The 22039-nt window shown below is 57.4% G+C and overlaps 6 protein-coding genes across 6 annotated transcripts; 1 reads left to right on the top strand and 5 right to left on the bottom strand.

The window, feature by feature from the left end:
* Nucleotides 1-37: 37 nt before the first annotated feature.
* On the bottom strand, nt 38-2387 carry BJ171DRAFT_497654 (uncharacterized protein). Its single transcript, XM_053110300.1, has one exon. It carries the CDS (start codon nt 2296-2298, stop codon nt 112-114), a length of 2187 nt encoding a protein of 728 aa, XP_052968479.1. The 5' UTR covers nt 2299-2387; the 3' UTR covers nt 38-111.
* A 250-nt stretch (nt 2388-2637) lies between these two features.
* On the bottom strand, nt 2638-8660 carry BJ171DRAFT_497653 (DNA-directed RNA polymerase II subunit RPB2). Its single transcript, XM_053110299.1, has 12 exons — nt 8314-8660; nt 7826-8025; nt 7562-7674; nt 7241-7463; nt 6847-7050; nt 6146-6658; nt 5759-5972; nt 5168-5628; nt 4701-4979; nt 4066-4518; nt 3205-3906; nt 2638-3005 (listed from the first exon to the last, which is right to left on the bottom strand). The coding sequence occupies exons 1-12, from the start codon at nt 8339-8341 to the stop codon at nt 2793-2795; spliced, it is 3603 nt and encodes a 1200-aa protein (XP_052968478.1). The 5' UTR covers nt 8342-8660; the 3' UTR covers nt 2638-2792.
* A 245-nt stretch (nt 8661-8905) lies between these two features.
* BJ171DRAFT_440489 (uncharacterized protein) lies at nt 8906-10161 on the bottom strand. Its single transcript, XM_053108057.1, has 3 exons — nt 9558-10161; nt 9131-9346; nt 8906-9044 (listed from the first exon to the last, which is right to left on the bottom strand). Exons 1-3 carry the CDS (start codon nt 9828-9830, stop codon nt 9033-9035), a joined length of 501 nt encoding a protein of 166 aa, XP_052968477.1. The 5' UTR covers nt 9831-10161; the 3' UTR covers nt 8906-9032.
* A 334-nt stretch (nt 10162-10495) lies between these two features.
* Nucleotides 10496-12431, bottom strand: BJ171DRAFT_497649 (CTLH/CRA C-terminal to lish motif domain-containing protein). The gene is made up of 2 exons (XM_053110298.1): nt 11605-12431; nt 10496-11309 (listed from the first exon to the last, which is right to left on the bottom strand). The coding sequence occupies exons 1-2, from the start codon at nt 12281-12283 to the stop codon at nt 10822-10824; spliced, it is 1167 nt and encodes a 388-aa protein (XP_052968476.1). The 5' UTR covers nt 12284-12431; the 3' UTR covers nt 10496-10821.
* A 374-nt stretch (nt 12432-12805) lies between these two features.
* BJ171DRAFT_611419 (uncharacterized protein) lies at nt 12806-17569 on the top strand (the record flags this gene model as incomplete). Its single annotated transcript, XM_053115276.1, has 5 exons — nt 12806-13052; nt 13249-14072; nt 14303-14313; nt 14493-16053; nt 16126-17569. 5 exons carry the CDS (start codon nt 12806-12808, stop codon nt 17089-17091), a joined length of 3609 nt encoding a protein of 1202 aa, XP_052968475.1. The 3' UTR covers nt 17092-17569.
* Nucleotides 17570-17697: 128 nt separating this feature from the next.
* Nucleotides 17698-19629, bottom strand: BJ171DRAFT_473401 (uncharacterized protein; the record flags this gene model as incomplete). The annotated part of the gene is made up of 4 exons (XM_053108700.1): nt 17698-18081; nt 18131-18834; nt 19070-19079; nt 19381-19629. The coding sequence occupies 4 exons, from the start codon at nt 19627-19629 to the stop codon at nt 17698-17700; spliced, it is 1347 nt and encodes a 448-aa protein (XP_052968474.1).
* Between the last annotated feature and the right edge of the window lie 2410 nt (nt 19630-22039).

Genomic DNA, 22039 nt, shown 5'->3' with positions numbered 1-22039 from the left:
CTGCGACAGAGCCAGCTGCATTATGGGGACTCTTGGATGCACTGGATAAACATGCGTGTGTATTCAGGTTCCAGAAACAGCCGTGCACATACTCAACAACGGGGGAGGATGCTATTCGGCCAACAACAAATCGTCAAAGGCATCGTCATCGAGCACCACCTTGAAGATCTTGGTTTGTCCGCGATTCGGCGTCAGCGCAATCGTCGTGGTGGACTTGGGTCGTGCGCCTGGCTTTGCCGACTTTCGTCGATAGACAGCCCCATGGCTGGTCTGTGCAGCGGGGATGCTATCGACCCGCAAATCGAGTTCATCAATGTCGCAGAATCGGGATGCATTGGCAGGGACTGCGGGTGCGGCATTTGCTCGAGGTCGTGCATCTGCCAGCGGCCTCTTGCTGATCGACAACGCTGCTGGAGAGGGCGATGAGGATCGACCCATGGATCGCAATGACAGCGGCGATGGCGGCGACAGCGACGAAGCGTCCATGAGAGCAGGCACCGTTTCTGCGTGTGGTCGCATGCGGGATGGACGACCGAGGACGCTCGGTTCCGTGGACTTGGCAAGCCTCGTCGGACTGGATGATTGAGCCGCCGTTGATGTCGAGGACTTTGTTTTCCCTCCGGAGCTGGGTTTCGAAGACGCTGCTGGCTCGACGATAGGCTTGTCTGGCCGGACCATGGATGCTGCTGCCGGGCGAGACAGCGAGGGCTTTTTGCGTATTCGGCCAGATTGCGGTTTCAGCCTTGCAAGGGCTGCTGCAGGGGCTCCGCTGGAATCCGGCTCTTTCCTTCGTCTGGAGCTCGAGCTCACAGACCGCAGATCGTCCATCTTTCGCTTGCCGAGCTTGCTCGCTCCGTACCTTGGCAGGACAGACCCGGACACTGTCCCGGCTTGCGGCTGTTCCCTCGACCCCGACATTGGCGTTGACAGGGATGATTGCTTGACGGGCTCCCCGCTGGAAGTGCCTTTGTCGCTACGGCCATTCCGATCGTTGCTGTCGTCGTCAAGACTGCCGTTGCTGTCAGTGTCAAAACTGCTGTCGCTGTCACTGCTCAGACTGCTACTACTGCCGCCATCATTGTCATGGCTGCTGTGACTGCTCGTGAAATCGGTCTTGCCGTCACGCTGCAGCCCGAGAAGCCGCCGTTGGTGGATCTCGGGATTCATCTCCATTCTGTCGCTTGCTATCGGTGTGCTTCGATGCGGCCCTGTCGCTTCCAGGCCGCGAGGGGGTTTCGGTCCTTCGAGGAGCAACGGCGGCCGTCGAGCCGTCGAGGGTGGATCCGGGTATGGTGGCCACCAACGGCTGCGTTCGTTTCCGGTCGGAGCCGATCGATTTCTGGCATATCCAACCGATAGTGGCCTGGGATCCGGCAGAGGCGTGGCATAGCCCAGCATAGAGTCGGGCTGGTCCCGATGCCAGAACGGGAGTTGCCGGGGCTCGGATCGAAATTGCGGTGCGTGTCGGCCAAGGAGATCGCGGGGAACGAGCTCGATAGAGTCAAAGTCTTCATCATCGTCCTCGGCAAAGACCGGAGTCGTTGGGAGGATCAACCGGCGCAGCCCAGGGCTATGCGAGAAATCTGGGAGCCGGCTCGGCCCGCTGCCCAGCCCACGAAACGAAGTCACCGAGGACGCAGTATCGCTGTAGGCCGGCCGGCTGTTTGGCCAACCGAGGGCATCGGCGAGCTCGTTGTCCAGCTCGTCGTCGAGGTCGAGACTGGGCTGCTGTGCCAGGACGCCTGCTCCGCTTTTCAGGCCGCTGGCGAGACGATCGTATCCATAGCCATCGTCGTCACGAAGCTCTCGTATCTGCACTGGGCTGGGGCTGAGTGGGTCGTCCGATTCGTATCCACCAGCATCGTATCCAAGGACGGGCCGGCCGTGGAGGAAAGAGTTGATGTCGTAGTTGTTGCGCGGGGCGGGTGTCCGCAATAGATTGCCAGTCCTCAGCTCAACCGTTTCGTTCAGCAGGTCGACGACATCGTCATCGATCTCGACAGAGTATTTTTCGTAGATGGCGTTCCACGAGCGCTCAAGATTCAGCAACGACGCCATCCGCCGATCCTGCAGCACCCTGTCCTCGGCTGACCCAGGGCTCTCCACAGCGATGCGAGGCCGAAACGATCCCGGCGGCGAGGGGCGGCCCGACGACGATGTAGTTGTGGTAGTTGTTGTTGTGGTGGTGGTGGTTGTTGTGGTCGTCCAGCTGTCTTGCTGTCGCTGGACGACGGTGTTGTAGTTGATGCCAAAGGGCTCCACCGATGAAGGGTGGTGACGAAAGGGCAGCCTGATCATTGCAGGCTAGCGGGTGGTTTGCGGAGGCAGGATGCTATAGTGCGGCTGGCGGGGCTGTGGCCGATGGCAACCCGCTGGGTTCATGGAGATGCGGGCGAGAGGACGGTGCTGCCTTCGCACCAGGGCGCGACCAGCTTTTGCGGCCGCATCCTTTGCATCGGCGCTCTCCCGCCAATCCAGGCCTCCCATCAGACAAGACACGGCGAGATGCGGGATCGTGTAGCGGACGGAGCAAACCAGCTCCAGCTCCAGCTCCAGCTCCAGCTCCAGCTCCACGAACCAGCCGGTGATCCGCCCTCGCTGGCCGCCAAATAAGCCATCGATCCCTCCCATTTCGGCTGGAGAGCGTGGACCTCTGCTATATTGGTCTCCGAGTCCCAAGCCAGCAACGGCATCTGGGCACAGCAACATGAAGGCAGTTGCTCAGACAATCGTCCGCGCCATTAGATCAACTAGGCGGATGCTCGGCCGTCCAGACCGATCTTCCTCGCCGATTACGTCACCATCAGGCGCGGGGCAATGTTCATGGCCATGAGCTCCTGGAAGAGCAGCTTGGAGGCATACGGGATGTGAATCTGCGAGACCTGGGTCTTGTTCTTGCAGGAGCGGCACTCAAAGGTGTTCTTCTTGAGATTGGCGACGGCCATCAGTCCGCAAATGTCGCAGACATGCACTCGGTAGGCATCGGAGGCATCAAATAGACGCTCCTGGGAACAGCAGCGTCGAGCAGCAATCAGCATACCACATCTGACCAAGGAAGGCAGCGCAGCCGCCCTGGAGCCTCCGTGAAGCTCCATCCGCCCAACCAGACCCCGGCGTCCCTAAGGAGCTCACGCACACACTCCAGACACAGTGCAGTGTCCTGCAAGTCCATCCAGTCTGTGCCGAGCGAATGCAGCGACTCACCTTCAGGAATTGAGCGGCGCCGTGGCTGATCATACAGTCTCTCTCCATCTCTCCGAAACGAAGTCCACCATCGCGACTTCTGCCCTCCACGGGCTGGCGGGTCAAGATCTGCACGGGGCCACGGGCGCGCGAGTGGATCTTGTCGTCGACCATGTGCTTGAGCCGCTGGTAGTACGTCGGACCAGTAAAAAACTGGCACGACTGCTTCTTGCCCGTGTGGCCATTGTACAGGACCTCCAGACCGCGCTTCTGGTAGCCTCTGGCAAGCAGCTCCTTGGAGACTCGCTCGACCGTCACGTCGGTGAACGGCGTGGCGTCGCCCTCGACTCCGTTCAGGGTTCCGACCTTGGAGATCAGGCACTCGACCAAGTGACCGATGGTCATGCGCGAGGGAATGGCATGCGGGTTGATCAGCAAGTCCGGAGTAATGCCCTCGCACGTAAAGGGCATGTCTTCTTGTCGATAGGTGATGCCGACGGTACCCTTCTGTCCGTGGCGAGAGGCAAACTTGTCGCCCATCTGTGGGACTCGCACCGAGCGCACCCGGACCTTGACGAACTTGTAACCGTCGTTGTTGGTGGTGATCATGACGCTGTCGATGATGCCAGTCTCTGTGCTCTTGAGAGGCGTAGAAGCATCCCGCTTGGTGTGGGCGATCGTGCGTTGGCCAAGTTCCTGCGACTCCTCATTGATCGGCACGGTCTAGCGCGAGAGGCAGATGCCCGTTAGTCTCACGGTGAGCTATAGATCCAGAGAAAGTAGCAGGGGATATTCCGGCTCGGCAGATACACGCCTTCACATCGCGGCTTGAAACTCTACTTGCGATGTCGGTGCTCATCAAGAGAGCTACAGGCGACTCACCTTGCCGATGATGATGTCCTCGCCCGAGACGCGCACGCCCGGGCAGATCAGACCGTCGTCGTCCAGCTTCTCATAGGTACCATGTCGCAGTCTCAGCGTGGTCTCGCGCGAGGGCTTCTCGAACGTTTCGGTGTTGAGGATGCCAACCTTTTTCTCGTTGTCCAGATACACACGATAGTACATGGACCGGAAAAGCCCGCGATCGATCGAACTCTGGTTCATGATCAAAGAATCTTCCTGGTTGTATCCACTGTAACAGGCGATTGCCACGATGGCGTTTTGGCCGGCAGGCAGCTCTCGGAACTTCAGGTACTCCATCGAGCGGGTGGTGCCCAGGGGCTTTTGAGGATAGAACAGAATGTTTGCCATGGTGTCCATACGGTACTGGTAGTTGGTGAGGTAAATGCCCATGGCCTGCTTGCCCATGGCAGACTGATAGACATTACGAGGCGACTGGCAGCATCCAGGATCGGCGTTAGTGGATTTGCATGCGCGTTCACTCGGGCCACAAGGGCAAGCAGTCCGTGTGGTTGCAGGGAAACTTGCCAAGACGGCCCGCCAGACGAGAACGCTCAGACCAGGCCAACGGACAGCCGCAAACCCCAGAGCATGCGGTACTACCGCAGCAGTCTCACCTGGTTGTGATCGGGGAACGGAATAATGCTGGCGCAAATGCCGAGGATCATACTGGGGTGGATTTCGCAGTGCGTCCAGGTGTCGGTGTAGAGACTGGTGGATTTGAGGCGCGCACTCATTTCAATGACTTTCTCTTCCTCCTGGATGCCGAGAGCATGGCGACGCGAGACCGCCAAGTCCTCGGGGGTCATGCAGATCATGGTTGTCTCCTCTTCCTCGGTGTCGATGTACTCGACGTATCCATCCGACAGGAGCCGTGACCATGTCAACTCGCCGGCCTAGCGAGGATGCAGCAGACACAGCGGATCAGTCGTCGCAACGGATCAACAGACCAATGGACCCACAGACCAGTGGATCAGCATCAGTGCATAGGCAGTCCAAATGGCTCGGTGGTCCAAACGGCTCGATCGCTGGCTCGACCGCTGGCTCGACGGCTACTTCCCGCAGCAATACAGCAGCTACTTACGTCGCTCAGCTCCTGGACGATCGCGCGGGTAAGCATCAGGCGCTGCTTGCCCTCCTCGACAACAAAGAGGGGCCGGGAAATGCGGCCAGCGTCGGTGTAGAGCCGAAGCTCGCGCTCACGGACGTCGCGAACAACCGAGACCTCGGGCTTGACATCCAGTCGTCGTCGGAGGCCCTTGAGCGACGAGGATAACACTTCAGGATCGCGGTGGATGCCAACCCACACGCCGTTGAGGAAGACTTTGGTGGCAGCCGTCATACTGGAGCCGTGCGTTTCTTCGATATTCTCCATTCCCCATTCTTCCAAAAATTCCATAACCGGCTGAGAGGACGAGCCGACCGTTACGTATGACATCAGCGAGAGGTTCTTGACGAGACCACAGGCCTGGCCCTCGGGGGTCTCGGCAGGGCAGACCATACCCCAATGGGTGTTGTGTAGCTGACGCGGTCGGGCCAGCTTGCCTGTCGGGGACACGGTGCGTAGGTCCGACATTGTCTGAAGGGTCAGTTCAGGAATATCCGCAAATGTGCTACAAAGAGCTGCTAGTGGCTCATGCGGCTATACATTCGAGGCTGTCAACTGTGTTCGTACCTGAGCGCTCAATTGGCGTGTTTAGACGACGCAGATGCGACAGCGTCGAGGCGTATGTATAGCGGTTCAGAACCTGGCTGACACCGGCACGGGTGCTCATGAACTTTTTCTGGTCGCCCCAGTTGCCCGTAGCCAGAGAATACTTGAGTCCGCTAGTGATGGTGGAGGGCTTGACGGCAAGGGACATGTTGAATTCCGCACCACTCTCGACGGTCTGTGCATTGCCCGGGGAGGGAGTGGGGAGGGAGGGAGGGGTCGGTTCGTTGGGTGTTAGTTCGTTGGTTACCGATGCTTAGACGGCTGTTTCTATAAACCGACACAGCGCTGACGAGGCCGTGCTTGTAGCGGGTGGATAAGGAGCCGTACACACACGAGTGGAATACATACTTTTTGCAAGTACCGACTGACATCTTTGGTGAGCTTTTTGAAAAGCATTCTGAACAGGCCGGCGAGCAGCGGGCCGGCGAGATCCAGTCGCTTCTTGCCAAAGTGATCACGATCATCGGTCTCACGTCGTTCGAGCGCCGTTAGCAGCAGACGGTGGATCATGTATCCGAAAAAGTATGCCTTGCGCGTCTCGGTGTGGGCCTTGGTTCCAACGTGCGGCAGCATTTCCTTCTGCAGGATGTCGGCGGCGTAGCGGATGCGCCGGTCACGAGTCACACCGACGGTGGTGCCTCTCTTTCCAATGTAATCCAGAGCCACCTCTTTCTCCTGGATGACAAAGGCCTCCTCGATACACGGCTTCAGCAGCTCAAGCATCTGGAAGTCCTCAAAGTCGTAGCAGATGTGCTGCAGGATATCTTGATCTGAGACGATACCGAGGGCACGGAAGACAATGATGATGGGAATGTCGGTCTTGATGTACGGGAGCGAGGTGCGAATGGGCTGGCCTGTCGACTGGGGAGCACAGCGCACAAACGTCAGACTGCTTCTGACTTGGAGCAGATCCGAGCTTCCGACAGCCCGTCATGCTTTCCAGCGCCTCAGTAATCCGCAGTCACGAATCTGAAGGGAAGCCATGCCGCTGCTTCCCGGATATTTTGGCTATCGAAACGCAACCAAAAGACACTGTACAAACAACTTACACCGCGATCACTGCTCTTGGGAGACATCATCTTGAGGAACAAAGAGCTGGCTACCTTCGAGCCCTTTTCAACTTGACTCTTGATCTCGCAGCTGTAGGTGTATGTCGCGGGCTGGGCTTTGGAAAATACGTAGACGCTATTGGATGCCATTCGCTCCTGAGCAATCAGTACTTTCTCGGAGCCGTTGATGACAAAATAGCCACCCTAAAGGCAAATGAAACGGGTCAGGGGCTGTATCGCCGCGGCAATCTGGATGAAAAGAGCGAGGCACTGGGCCAAGTGCTGTTGTGGATCATGCCGATGTTGGGTTCGCCGGACGGGAATCTTGCAGCGCAGTCCGCTGAACAACTGCACAGCCGCTGGAGTACGATGACACACGGGCATCAGTCATTACCATGTCGTAATGGCATTCTCCGACATCGGCCATTTCCTGCTCCTCCAGGTCCGACAAAATGCAGAACTTTGACCGAAGCATCAACGGCACGTTTCCGATAAACTGCTTGATCGGCTCGTGCTCCTGCTCGGGCTCCCATGTCAGTTCTCCAGGCTGGTGCGGGATGGAGTTGTCGAGGGTACGAGTGGACATGCGCATGTCCACGTAGATCGGGGCGTGATACCTGTGCAGTCGGATGCGGCGGATGGTGTCACTATGTGCTCGCCATGCACACCAGCCCTCAGAATCCACCATGATGCAGCAGGACGGTTCGATCTTTACGTGAGGTTGCGCAGACGGGCTTCGTGAGGGTACATGGCGCGGACACTGCCGTCCGCTTCTTGCTGTTGTGGCTTGCTGAGATAGATCTGGCCGAATCGGATGATGTATTGGCGCTGGGAGGGCGAGGGTGGACGGCCGACAAAGGCGTCAGAATACAGGAGCTGAACGCAGCAGAAACCTTTGGTGGGCAAGAGAAGCAGCCAAGGCTGCGACAAGCACACTCCCAAGCCGGTATCACGACCCAGCTGTTCCACTACCGCTTACAGTAACATCGTTCTCGAGACCCGAGTGCTGCTGCGCCTTCTGCAAAACCAGGGTCGAGTTTTCGTCGACAATCTCCTGGAGGGTATTCTCGATAAACTCATCGAACGAGTCCAGCTGCTGCCGAACCAGACCCTTGTCCTCGAAGAATGCCGAGATCACGGCCCAGCAGTCTTCCTGGGTCAGCTCTTCGTCGTCGACCACTGTCGGCATTGGAAACGGGAGGAGGACAAGCCGGGCGATGAGAATGCATGAGGGAGGCCCTGATCACAGCCAGCACAAACTGCCCTCGGACTGCAGCACTTCATGGCGGATTCTGGAGATGTGCCGGGGCAGCCCAGCATCGCAGGTGTGGATACAGGAGATTCGAGCCACACCTCCACAGCCCCGACATCAGCCCTTTGCCATCCCGGCAATAGAACGACCTGGCCTCTCACCAGCCCTCCAAGCCGCTCAAGTCGCACGCTCACGAAAATGAGGGAGAGAGTCACCTTCGTCAGCATATGTTTGGTAAGACATTTTTGGCTATGTGAAGGACGGAACAATGGCAATCGATATGTGCTTTGCGACTAGATCCAGTCGGCGCTGATTGCTCTTCTCTGGGCGATGTGAGGACAGCGGGCCAACGAACGTTCTTGGTGACCTGAGCTCACCACAGCAAACAGCAAACAGCGATCAGGCCGGCGGTGTGCTTGGCGATGCGTCCGAGACGTAAAAGAGCACAGGAGAGTCGCTCACGACACACGGGCGGGAACGACGGGTCACACACAGGCAGAGCGGGGTCGGTCGGCTGGTCGGCGGTCGCCCTGGTCGGCAGGCTTTTCAAGATCTCTTGGCCTGTGGGTCTCGGCCTCGACCAGAATCTCGAGGCATCAAAAGCGGATGCCAGCCAGCAACCAGCCACGCACGTGATAAACCGGGAGCAGCTGGACACACACACACACAATCAGGATTTGCTGGCCCCCATAGCTGCTCGTCTCTGTCACAGTTCCGTGCCGCATGGCAACTGGGAGGCTCTGGCCCTTCCAAGCGAGCTGGCTTCAGCGTTTTTCAGGAATAAAAGTGAAAGCGTCTGTCATCGCTGTTGTCATAACGCTATTATTACATAGAATCTCCGTGGTGGAAGCCTGCCGGATTTCAAGCCATTATGGGACCACCGACAGGCACTTTGATGCTCGGGGTTGTGCGGACATTCTTTGTTCCCACTTTATCACCATATGTTCTGTGTTTGAGGCCCCAGAGCAAAGTTAATCAGACCATCGCATCCACTACTGAGCTTGCACATCGCTCTCAGATTTCAATCCTCACCGTCTTTTTCATGATGCGGATAAAGTCGTCCACTGTAACTTCGCCGTCGGCGTCTCGGTCTGCCTCGTCAATCATCTCCTTCAACTCCGAGTCCAGAAAGTCCTCTCCCAGTCTTGCCACCGTCTGGCGCAGGGAATGGATGCTCAGCTTGCCCTCCCGCAGTCCATCGAACAGGCCAAAGACCTCGGTCATCTCCATTCTCGAGCTCTTCTCTGCCTAACATGAATGAAATGCAGCCCGCAGCCGTGATGAATATGCGAGCGCCTCATGCAATGCAATGCAATGCGGTGTAAGATACTCCCTGCACGCGACCCCAAATGACATCGCACAGAGTCAATATCCAGTCAAATAGCGCTGCAGACAGCCAAGGATGCACGTTCGCCTCAGCACTGATTTCAAACTGCATTTACAGGACACCAAGTCTCACCATCCGTCGCTCGATCAGCTCCAGGAACTCTTTGTACTCGATGGTTCCACTCCCATCCGAGTCAACCTCCTTCATGATGCGCTTCATCTCTTCCCGCGTGGGCTCAAAGCCCAATGCCTTCATGGCAATGCGCCACTCCTTGACGCTAATTGACCCGCTGCCGTCGCTGTCGAAGAGTGAGAACGCTTCCCGGATCTCTGTAACTTGCTCGGGCGAAAGCTCAAACTTCCTCCGTGGAAAGCCGCGCGGATCTCCCGTGTGAATGACGACCATGCCTCCCGCTCCTGGAAGCCGAACTTGCTTTGGTGGGGTCGCAGGCGTTCTGCGGGTGCTTGACTGCCCAGAATCTCCCCCGGCGAGGTTGCTGATCGAGATGTCGGGCAGTACAGGCTTGCTTCCAATATTGCTGACGGACAGATTGCTCGCAGTGAACGGTGGGTTGCCCGAGGCCACGGAGGAGTACGACGTGCCACCAAGAATGGTGTCTGCGAGCTTGGAGGATATCACAGAGCGGCTGTGTTGGAGGGAGCCGGGTCGTCGCACTTTGCTTGATGTTGGCCGAGAAGCGAGGGTGGGTGTGCCCGGCTTGGAGGGCGATTTGATGTCATCGGAGCCTGCATTCTCCTTCGAAGTTGCGTGCTGTGTTTCCCGCTTTTTGAGGGATGCTCTCGGTGCAGTCTCTTGCATATTTGCGCTGGTGCTTCCGAGAACGCAAGGGTGAGAATATTCTCCGACAAAGCCGACCGGCGGCCGGTCTATGTGGCTGCATGGAGGCCAGATTGAGAGACACTTGAATCAGCGAGTGGCCATGTGCCACCCAATGACTGTATCCTCATTCGGGGCACTTCATGGAGCCAGTCCCTCTGCGAATAACCCCAGCACACAAGGAGATCTGACAAAGGCGCATAGCAAAGTTTCCCTCCAGAGACATCTTATAAGGTTTGATAAATCTGTTTTGATCGATGCGGAGAAGGCCCGCCAACAAAGCTGCGGCATAACGATGGTAGAGTCCAATGGCAAAGCAAGCGAACGATGGTGAGGAGCGGGTCGAGTGAGGAGTGGATGGAACAAACAGAGCGAGGAGAGCTGTGAACAACGTTGATTGCGAAGCACTATCATCGGGAGGAGGTGTCGAGGGAGCAGTTTCGATCCTTAATAGCCAGTGCTATCATCTCCCTGGGGGCTGCACTCTAGTGCCCACAGACCACTCCGTAGGGATACTGCTCCACGGCCAGGAGCAGCAGCAAAAACAGGGATTCATGGACTAAAAGTGTATGCGCGTGGCTTGCGAAATGGTGCTCTCGGACGGGCAGTATGGGCACTTGAACTTGGCATTGAGGTTGCCCTTGGTCAGCCGCACCAAGCTTTCCTTGGTCAGGACGTGTCCGCACTGGAGCATCATCGGCGGGTTCTCGGGAGTTGCCTGCTCCTTGGATACGGGGCACACAAAGATGCTATGAAAGCGGTGCTGATCCAGAAGCGGAATCTCCACAGGCAGTTCGCCCTGTTGGGTCCATTCCAGTGCGCGCTCCTTGACGATCGACGACATTTTGATGATTGCTGGGAGTGCGCATGTGCCCACGCTGATGGCGGTGTACAGAGGCGACTCGGACGATAGGCCCAGCAACTGGCAAAAATCACGGGTAAACTGTTGTTGGATGACCGTCCAATGATTAGGATCCAACAGATCTGCATAAGGCGAATTGTGAAGGCGCTTGGCAAAGAGCACTGAACAGCTCAGTCGTTGGATTTCTGAGAGTGGGCCGGCAGCCGACAGTGAGGGAGGATATTCGGAATGACCATAGCAATGAAGATCGCAATACACATTGCGATATTGATATCGAGAGCAGCGCCGATGCCATAGGTCATAAAGGGGAAGTGTCAGCGACACGCACTCAGTGCATTCGTGCCAGATTACCACTGCTCCAGGGCGGAGACAGCAACGACGGCTCAACTTTGTCAGCATGAGCATCAAGCACCGGCTGCGACTCCGTCCCGGTTCAGCGCCAGCCAACCGCGATAAGACAGACGATCCGGCGCGGCCCACCTTTCATGTATCCCTTCGTGAACTTTGGAAAGGTGGCCTTGGCATAGTCCAGGGCCAAGGCCGGCTTTTGGTCAAGCAGGAGCGTGATGAACTGGAGACGACACAGCGAGAACTCGAGATGGCTGCCGATCCTCCAAAGCTCGCTGGAATGGGCGACTGCCCATCGGATGGCAGAGTCCAGCGAGCGCTTTGCCTTGAGGTCCTCCAGAATAGTGAACATCTCGCTGAATTTCTCCTTGAAGGAGTCAAAGCCGTCGCGCGGCATGGCCGACTCATCCAGGAAAGTGTCCAGGACGGCAAACTGGCCCTCGCGAATGAAATGGTTCGCGATGGTCTGGTTGAGCATCCCATATCGCTCGGGACCATCGAGGGCTCGAGGATCCCAAACCGTGTCCAGGTCGAGCTTGAACTTTTTGTCGAGGGCTTTGCTGAACTTGCCGAGGGCCGAGTAGAACTCTTTGTTTTGCTCCGAGAGCTGGGCTGCCGTGCTCTTGGCGCTCTGGGAAAGAAGCTGGGCCTGTTTGGGCAAGACGTGGCTCCCGGGAGTCGCTTGGCTCTGAAGAGCGCTTTTAGTGGCGGTGAGAGTCGATATGAGCGAGTCGATGCTCTGGGTTGCCTCAGAGCGGATGCGCTTCTGACGTTTGGTCAGCTGCTGGTAATCGTTCACCAGAGAATCCATTGGCGGATGATGGGGTGCTTTTGGATGCAAAGCGCGGCAAGGGGGCTGGATCTCAGAGGGGCAAGTGTGTCTCGGCGACGGCGGCAGGGATGGGGATATGTGGAGATGGAGATATAGGGAATGTGGAGACGGAGATGCGAGGGCTTGCGAGGATGCGAGGATGCGAGGATGCCGGACGGTGCTGTGATGTGTCGGAGCCTGTCCGCTGGCGCCTTGTTGGGTCGGAGTATTCCGCCAGCCCTAACCCCGGCATGCCCTTGCCCCACCACCCCTGCGATCCGGGCCACGCGATCGGATGTGCATGATCGGCACCCTGCGGGAGATGTCGACCAGACGCCGCCATGATTGGGTCGGCACTGTGCACGACCAGGACGGCGATTTATCTGTGGGCACAGGTCGGCCGGGAATGGGCGAGGCCGGCTGCCTGCTTGCTTGCTTTCGGCTTCATCTTGCGACTTGAATTGGCTTCGAGCAACACCCCCCCCTGCGTTGCCGTGCTGGCTGCTCGCTCGTCTCCAAACCATGTCTGGCTCAAGCTCTCTCGATCCAAACGGAACACAGACGCCGTGGAACAATGTCCTCAACCAAACCGTCGGCACGCTCGTCGATTCAATGAACAGCACTGCGACCGATGAGGATATTCAGCAAAAATCGCGTCTCTACAACATTGTGCTCTGGGCGCCATTTGTATGCATTCCGCTGATGATTATCGCCGGCCGGCTCATAAACTATGCATATAGAATCTACCAGGCCAAGCGATACGGATATGGTACGTACCGTCCAGCGGCATGGCAGAGCAAAGGAGCGCTTGGTCTTGGTCGCCAGAGGTTTCTGCCGAGTGCGAGAGGGGTGTCGCGGCAGCATCACATTTTCTATAGTCGCCGACACGAGCTGAATCATCTCATGTTCGGCTACTTGCGTCGTGTTCCTCATTGCTGTGATACTCATTCCACGCCGTGCTCCAGATGACGACCTGCTCAGCGACCCGCTTGCCGAGCTCGGATTGAGTTTCCATCGCAACTACAGCAATCTGTCCGGCATCCGCACCATCCGCAAAGAACAGGAACGCATCAAGCGCAAGCAAATGCGGGAGATTCGCAACGCCCCAAAAGCAAGCTCCAGACTACCCCAGTCTCTCGAAAAGTCTATCGCTCCCTTCGAGGCCTATCTGCTTGGGCTGCGCAAGAAGACTCAAAAATCATGGTCGGACAAGTATTCGCCCGAGGCCATCCGCCGCTGGTTCAATAACTCGCGCTACGCTCGCATGTGGATGGTTTTCCAGGTCATTTGCACGATCGCCGCCATCTGCAACTACGTGTTGTTAACATACGCGATTGACAAGACCGAGCGTTACAGCGTCAAGTACTTTGATGTCGCCTTGGCAAGCATCTTCTTGTCCGACTACATACTTTCATTTTATGCTGCCGAGGACCGTCTCAAGTTTTACTTCAATCTGTCGTCTCTCATCGACCTGATTTCGATCATCCCTCCGTTCATATACGTGTTCATGCTCAGCCAAAACGTCTCGGATGAGGAGGCCTCGGCAGATGGACTGTATATTTGGTATCTCGGGCTCCTCCGCATCCTCCGAGCGTCCAGGATCTTGAGGACATATCGACTCCTTTCGTTCTCCGAGACGGAGGAGCGCCGCGAGTTGACCATCCTCGCCCTCACTTTCATCAACTTTGTCTTTCTCTCGGCCTCAGCGATCAACGCATTCGAGACCACCATCACACGGCCGACCCCACCCTCGCTCACGAACTGGCACGACAGCTTGTACTATATCATGGTAGGTTGGCATGCGCCGGATCATCAAGGGAAGGGGTGGGAAGCGCATTAAAATTGAATGGGGAGTGAATGCAGAGTGAATGCAAAGTGAATGAATACAGAGTGAATGCAGAGTGAATGTGAAGCGAGCGAGGGATTATTGTTGTATATGGTGGTCTGCTCGACCCGTTGACGTGCGAACTTGGCTTGGAGCCCGTACTAACCCATCGCCCATATGTCTGTGTCGCCCAGGTGACATTTAGGTGAGTATCATTACAACATTCTTGGGACTTGGGCCGTTCCATATCCTGTGGCAGCAGGCTTCTTCTAATCTGCATCAGCATTGCGGCGGCTTTCCGAAAGAACGACGTTTTGCAGCGCTGGTGATCCAGGACCGCAACCCGGTTTGCTGTCATTAACGCGCCATATATCTTCCGCGCAGTACCATTGGGTTTGGTGACTTGACGCCATCATCGACCTCGTCGAGGGTCTTAGTGATGGTGTTGATCATCTTCGTGATTGTGTTTGTGCCCCTGCAGACAGCCAAGCTCTCGGAAATTTACAATTCGACAAGCGTCTATCAGCGTGCAAAGTACACGAGCAGCGGCTCCCAGCATCGCCACGTCATAATCTCGGGCACAATCACCATCGCCGGTGTTGCTGACTTTTGCCGCGAGTTCTTTGCCCAGGATCCGAGCGGAAATGTTGTCATTCTCACCTGCTCCGAGCCTTCGCTCGAGATGAGACAGATACTGCGCAATCCCTTCTATCGCAATCGAGTCAGCTATCTCAATGGCAGCTCGCTCTCGCTCTTTGATTTGAGAAGGAGCCGTGCAGTCAATGCCACGGGCCTTTTCTTGTTCAATGTCGACCACGAGGCACTCAAAAACAACGACGAGGACGACGAGGTATCGGCAACTCGCGGTGCCGATGCGTCGATTCTGATGAGTGCCCTGGTCGCCAAGAACGCATTTCCCGGTCTGCCTATCTTTGCCCAGGTGCAAGACATCGCCGCCAGAGATCTCTCTGAGCACTGCGGCTGCGACCGTGTGCTCAGCCTTGAAGAGTTCAAGATGACATTACTCTCTCGAACCTGTCTTGTTCCGGGCTTCTTGACGCTTCTGCTCAACTTGATACAGACTTATCAGCCCACGCGAAACGCAGAGATCGGTTGGATGAAGGAATACCACTACGGAGCTATGCACCAGCTACACGCCTTTCGCTGTCCCAAGGGCTTTAGCGGCGTCCCTTTCCGACAGGCTGTTCGTGCGGTCTACGACTCCTTTGGAGTCATTCTGTTTGCTCTGATGCATAGCACCAGCTACAACATCGCCATCAGTCCCAGCGGAGACACGGTACTGCGCGGTGACGACATCATCTTCTGCATTGCCGAGGGCGGCGAGGAGATGATCTTGAGAATCTGCATCCAATTCAAAGAGTCGCTCGACACAAGCACCATAGATAAAAAGGACAAGGCGAAAGACATTGAGGCCGACATAGAGGAGCTCTTCAAGCAGCCCAGCGAAGAGTCGGTCGACAAAGCCACGCAGTCGAACAAGCCCAGCACCGAGACCCATATTGACGAGGAGCCTGTTTCTGATTCCGTCGAAGGCGAAGCTGCTCCAGTGACCTCCAAGATTTGCTTCCGGGACCACATTATACTTTGCGGATCAGTTTCGTCCCGCGGCCTCCGTCACTTTGTGAAGGGGATTCGCTCGAGCAACATTGAAAGCCAGCGCGAGGTCCCTGTGGTATGCATATTGGACAAGATGCCAGATGTTTCCGTCGGCATCTGGAAGGACACCATGGCGACGTTTTCGAATCTCCATTTGGTGGCCGGCACGCCACTCAAGCGAACGAGTCTGGTCGAAGCTAGCATCGAGACGTGTCGCCAGATCGTGATCCTATCGTCAGCGACGACCATCAACTCCCAGGAGGGAGAGAGTGCGAGCCGCACCCTGCCTGATGCAAATGCAATCTTCATAATCAAGATGATCGACAAGGTGAGCTTCCCTGAGCTTTTATGCGATGCGATGCTGATACATTCCATTTTTCGGTCAAACGGGCACTAATAGAATGACACTCCATTCTCCAAACTCGATATGATGGATTCTGATTCCGATGGCCCGGTACTCCGTATTTGGAAACACAAGGAATGGCCCAACACCCCATTCATCGTTGAGCTGGCAAACGGCCAGAACGTCAAGTACTTTACAACCAGAGAGCTTCAGTGGGATGAAAAGTTCCTCCAGATGAAGTTCATCTTGAATAACTGCTCCCTTGGGGTCTCCGATCGTCTGCAGATGTACATGAAACTGAGAACTGAGGGCGTCGAAACGCCGACACTGCTACAGAACTTGATTCAGTTCACCGCCGAGACCAACGCCGATGTTTTGCCCAAGGGTCCCCGTAAAACCCCGAAGCCATCGACACGGCAGGCAAAGCTGTCTCCTACCAAGGACAAGGATATCGAAAAGCTTCCTCTGACGGTTGAGCAGGCCCAACAGGACCACCACAACGACGAGGAGTCGGAGGGTGACCTGGAGGACGAGGACGCATACAAGCCCATTGAGCAAACCGAGTCGCGAAGCGAGGCGCCCCTGACAACGGTTTATCTACAAAAGCTGCTTGAGGAGGCCGAGAGTACCGAATACGGCATCTCACCCTTTCCGGTTTATCACTTTGACAAGTTCTTTGCGGCTGGCATGGTGACGACCTCCCACTTTGCTCACGCGCTGCTGTGCCAGTCGTATTTCCGTCCCTATGTGATCGAGATCCTCAATCAACTCTCGAGCCGCATCATCTCCATGCCTGTTCCGCCGCAGTTCCACCAAAGGCAGTATGTGCAGCTGATGCACTACCTGCTCGATCGCGACTACATCCCGCTGGGCCTCTACCGTGGTGGCGCCAAGGTCTCGCACCACTCAAGCAGTGACCACCTGAACAACGAGCACGACTTTCCGTATGTGTACACAAACTGCAAGGGATTTGATTTGGTAGACACCAACGACACTGTCTTTGTGGTCAAGAATCTGCCATAGTTGATCCCTGGCATTATATACAGTGTTAGAAAGGAGAGACAGGGGCGCTGTGGCATAGGGGAGGTTGGCCTCTGTGTTCGGGTAACGGAATACATGTCCTCGTCAAATCATCCAAAGCCCGTCACCATCCACCGCTCTCTTGGATTCTAATCCTCAGAGCGAATGCACCAGGCAATAAGATAATCAATATGGGTAAAACAGTGTCCATTTTCTCGTTTGAACGCGCAAGTCGTCTAATATTACTGCCATATACAATCGATTGCCGAGCATCCACACTGGCCGCCTCGGAGATGTCCACCACACCCACAGGTTCCAATCGAGGCTGCAGATGGTCACGGCCTGCCCTTTCCACATGTTCACATCACCTCAGTGGACGACATGCCAGCTCAATGACCGAATGAACATCGAGGGCCATCATCAGCCTGGTGGCCCCCAGATGGCGTCAGCCAACACAGTCGACGAGACTTCTCGATGTGAATGACAGCCGGCCACAACCCGCTGGTTTCACTTGTTTGTCCTCGGTCGATTGCAGCGATGCGGGCGAGGGAGAGCACAGTGACGACATGGTCCCCTGCCGCCCGCTGGAAAGTGACCCGATCGCTCTTGTCACTGTTGCCCACACAGAGAAAGGCCGTGTCTTGCTCGTTTGCACAACATGGTTTGGGACTGTCCTTCGTCGGTCTCATTCACCAAACCTTCGTCCGTCTCGGTCACCAAACCTTCGTCCGTCTCGGTCACCAAACCTTCGTCCGTCTCGGTCACCAAACCTTCGTCCGTCTCGGTCACCAAACCTTCGTCCGTCTCGGTCACCAAACCTTCGTCCGTCTCGGTCACCAAACCTTCGTCCGTCTCGGTCACCAAACCTTCGTCCGTCTCGGTCACCAAACCTTCGTCCGTCTCATTCACCAAACCTTCGTCCGTCTCAGTCACCAACGCAACTTGGCGAGGGAGAATGAGTCTCGCTCTTGGCTTTCCGATCTTCTCGATCCCCTGCGTGCACACCAGCACCCAGTTCCCCGTGCTTTGCTGCTCATTGCACCGGACAGCTTTCTTGGCCTTCGTCGCTGTCGTTGTGGCTGTCGGAGGCGTCGTCGATGTTGCTGCTGTGAGCGTGAAAGATGGAGCCATAGAGCAACAGCCTCTGGATCGCAGCAAAGGTCGACGACTGTCGGCGGCGGTAGAGGCGGTGTCCAATAAAGCCGATGTTTTCCGAGCAGATCCGGGATGCTTGGCTCATGAGCGACGAGCTCGGCGGCAGCGCCGGGGTAGTGGTGACGTCGGTTGGCGGGAACTGAGCGGGTGTCGTTTCCGACTCGACCCCATCCGAGGACGAGCCGTGGTCGCCCACCGAGTCCGTGTCCAGCCGCTTCGAGTACTGCAAACAGCAGTTCACGGGAAACAGCTTTGAGGACGGACGGGGCTGCACGTCTCGGTTCAGGTGGGAGTCTGGAAGCCAGCTGCCCGTCGCCAGTCCCGCCTCCTGCTGGGCCGCCTCCAAGGCATCCATGTCCAAGCTCCACAGCCGGTTGTTTGGGTAGATGGGCTCAAAGATCTTGATGGTGCTGTCGATGCCGCTGACGGCTATGACGGGAGCGTGCGGATGGCCCTGGATGACATTGACGACCTCCGAGTCGCCTGCAAGCAGCTGCACGAGCCTGGTGCTCCTCTTGTCCCAGATGAAGGCGTATCCGTCGTCCGATCCCGAGACCACGTATCGATCCGATGCTCCATAAAAGTTGACATCTGGTCAGGACAGGGTTGCGCGAGGCACAGGCCATCAGCGGATATCGTGGGAAACCCCGGTCATCGGCAGATGTCGTGGGAGACCCCAGTCATCGGCAGATGTCGTGGGAGACCCCAGTCATCGGCAGATGTCGTGGGAGACCCCAGTCATCAGCGACACAAGCAACTTGAGGCACGGCCGACGGGAAGCAACCTCCCGGTCGACGAATCGCCTGTCGGCAGCAGGCCAACTTACCCTTGGTCGTCTGTGCAGAGCCAGGCCGATCCCGGTCGAGAAGGAGAGCCGCACATGAGCCATCCGCACGTGAGCCATCCGCACATGAGCCGTCCCATCAAAAGTGCGCATGGCCGTGCGACACAACACATCAATCGATCCTGTCCGCTTACCCGACAACTTTGATGTCCCTGTGGTGGCATCGAGTGGCATCGAGTGGCATCGAGTGGATGTGGCACGATCAGCACATCGCATGGCCCGACACACCATCCCACCGCAGACTCGGCCGCCACATGCCATCGGATCGCCAGAGTCGTCATTCGGTGCCATACCTTGAAGACCCTCGATGGCTTCACGTTGGTCAGATGCGGCCACACCTCTGACGCATCTGGATCGCTCTTGCCAAGCGAGTGCGTGGTCCTCCACATCCCATCGTCGCTATCAGAGTCGTCAGAGTCGTCAGAGCCTTCGGAGGTGTCAGAGCCATTGGGTTCATCGGAGCCTTCGGAGGTGTCAGAGTCGCCAGGGCCGCTGCCTTCAGAGTCCTCGACCATGTCGTCGCTCTCGCCGACCGATTCCATGTCGGCATCGCTCTCGGGCCGCCCGGGCCGCTCAGCCGGCCCCTCAGCGGCCTGTGCTGCTGAAGAGGCATCCGATCCATGTCTCTGCTTCAGACTGCCATGCTCATGCGGCTGCCTTTGCTTGTGCGGACTGCGGCGTCGACTTGCACCTGCACTTGCACCTGCACTTGCACTTGCACTTGCGCTTGCACCTGCACCTGCACTTGCACTTGCACTTGAACCTGCGGCCTCCTCCTGTCCGCTGTGTTGACTGTCGTCCGCACGGAAGGCTCCGATCAGCTCGACCGGTTCCAGAGCCTGGATCCATCGCTGGCCCCAGCGACTCCACAGTTCGATCGATCCTGCGCGCTCAGAGAGCAGGATGCCATCCAAGCACTCGACAAAGGCCTGGCGATCGCCCGAGGTCCTCGCGGGCCATTTGGCTTGGCGAAGCGTTGCCTCGGCATCTTGGAGGCGCTCGATGGTTTGTTCAGAGGTGTCTGTGGTTGAGAAGAGTGCCAGCGCCCACTCGCTGGCTGCTCGCAGCAGATGGCCCATGCATTGATGCTTGCGCTTCTCCAAGGCACAGCGGGACTGCACCAGCGCTTGCTGCAGCAGATGCTCGCGGTGTGCCGCGACGGCAGGATCCTCTTGGCAGTTGAATATCTTGATTCGCTTCAGCGGCGACTCGCCAGAGTGTCTTGGGTCCGAGCTGGCCAGGGCCGCAGCGTCGTCCCGGTTGCTCTGGTTGCTGCTCTGGTTGCCGTCCCGGTTGCTGTTCTGGTTGCCGTCCCGGTTGCCGAGGTCGAGGAACCACCTCAGATAGATCCGGGCACAGTTCCGGTGGCAGCACGCATCGACAACCGGTCGCAGATCCCACAGGGTCCAGACGTCCTTGATGCGGTCAATCTCGAGCAGGGCCTCTTGGTATCGCATCTGCCCCAACAGATCAGCAGCTCGGTCGACCAGGGCCTGGACCTCGACCTGGGCCTTGGCCAGCTGCGCCAGATCCATTCCCTCGCTCATCTCGACCCTGGACTCGTCCGGGCCCGCCCGGGTCTGCAGGCCCGAGCGAATGTCAAACAGATAGACGAGGTCCTGCGAGTAGCTCAGCAGCAGCTCATCGCCCGACTTGGAGAACTGACAGGAGGTGATGTCCGAGTCGTTGCGGATGTTGTCCGAGGTCGCTCGGAAGGTCGCCACGGCTCGCTGCGGCATCCGCAGATCGTGCAGGAAGGCTTCGGGGTGGCCGCCGGCACAGACAATATAGTTGGAGTTGGCCGGGTTGAGCGAGAGGCTGTTGAGATGGATGCCAAAGCTCTGGTAGTCGACAACCACATGGCGACAGGCCGATCTGGGTGTGCACTCGTGCTTGACCCGGACATCGAACTGGCGGACGGTTCCGTCTTCGGAGCATGTCAGTGGACAGTGCGGGGAGTCGTGGTTGACGACCACCCGCTTGACCCTGCTGGTGTGGCATCGATAGACGTTGCGGACGCTTCCTTGCTCGCGATGTGGAGCCAGAGAAATGTCATGGACCCGAACCTGCGAGTCGCCGGCGACGCTCACGACGACCGAGTCTCCGGTTCCAGGGATAAACTTGGCTCCAAAGATATTGGCAGAGTGGCCGGTGTGGAATCGGGTCAGCAACCTGCTGCCGCGCTGGGCAGACGCCGGCTGCATCGGCTGCATCGGCTGCATCGGCTGCATCGGCGTCCGAGCATTCTCTCGCTCAGGCGGCGGCGCCGGCGCCGGGCCGGGCGAGTATTCCCAGAGACAGAGATGCAGGTCGTCGGATCCAGAGATCAGATGCCGGCCCGAGTCTGACCAGGCCAGGGTGTTGACGCAGCCGCGATGGGCTTTGAGGATCTGCGAGAGCGAGAGCTGGGCGAGCAAGAGTGGGCATTCTGTTGTCTGGCGCGAGAACCCCAGCGGATGCATGGGCTCGTGCTCTCGCCGAGAGAGCAGCCGATGGGCCATGGCCGAGACGTTGTTCGTGATGGGCAGATGGGCAGATGGGCAGATGGGCAGATGGGCAGATGGGCAGATGGGCAGATGGGCAGATGGGCAGATGGCAGCAAGAGCTGGCTTCTGGGTCGGCGTGGATCATCAGCACGGCACATGATTTGCTCATCCTGGCGCTGTCCGAGGCTTGTCGCCATCGATGGGAACAGCTGCTGCAAGTGCCTCGGGGAATCCAACGCTGGATCAAGATCTCGCAGATCGAGGGCGAATGCAACGCTGGATCAAGATCTCGCAGGTTCCCATGAGACGGACTGAGCGTCTTGCTGGGCCGAATGAGCCACTCCCAATCCAACAGACCGATGCAGGTCCGCCAGAGATACCAATTGCTTTCCGCGATGCTGTCGGCTGGCGGGCAAGCCTGATGGACCGCTCTCTGACACCTTGAATACGGACAACCCTGCACATG

This window comes from Polychytrium aggregatum (genome assembly GCF_025602895.1).
Source record: "Polychytrium aggregatum strain JEL109 chromosome Unknown BJ171scaffold_11, whole genome shotgun sequence".
NCBI classification, from domain to species: Eukaryota; Fungi; Chytridiomycota; class Chytridiomycetes; order Polychytriales; genus Polychytrium; species Polychytrium aggregatum.
Note: the sequence above shows the minus strand (reverse complement) of the source record. Positions and strands in the feature narration are given on the sequence as shown.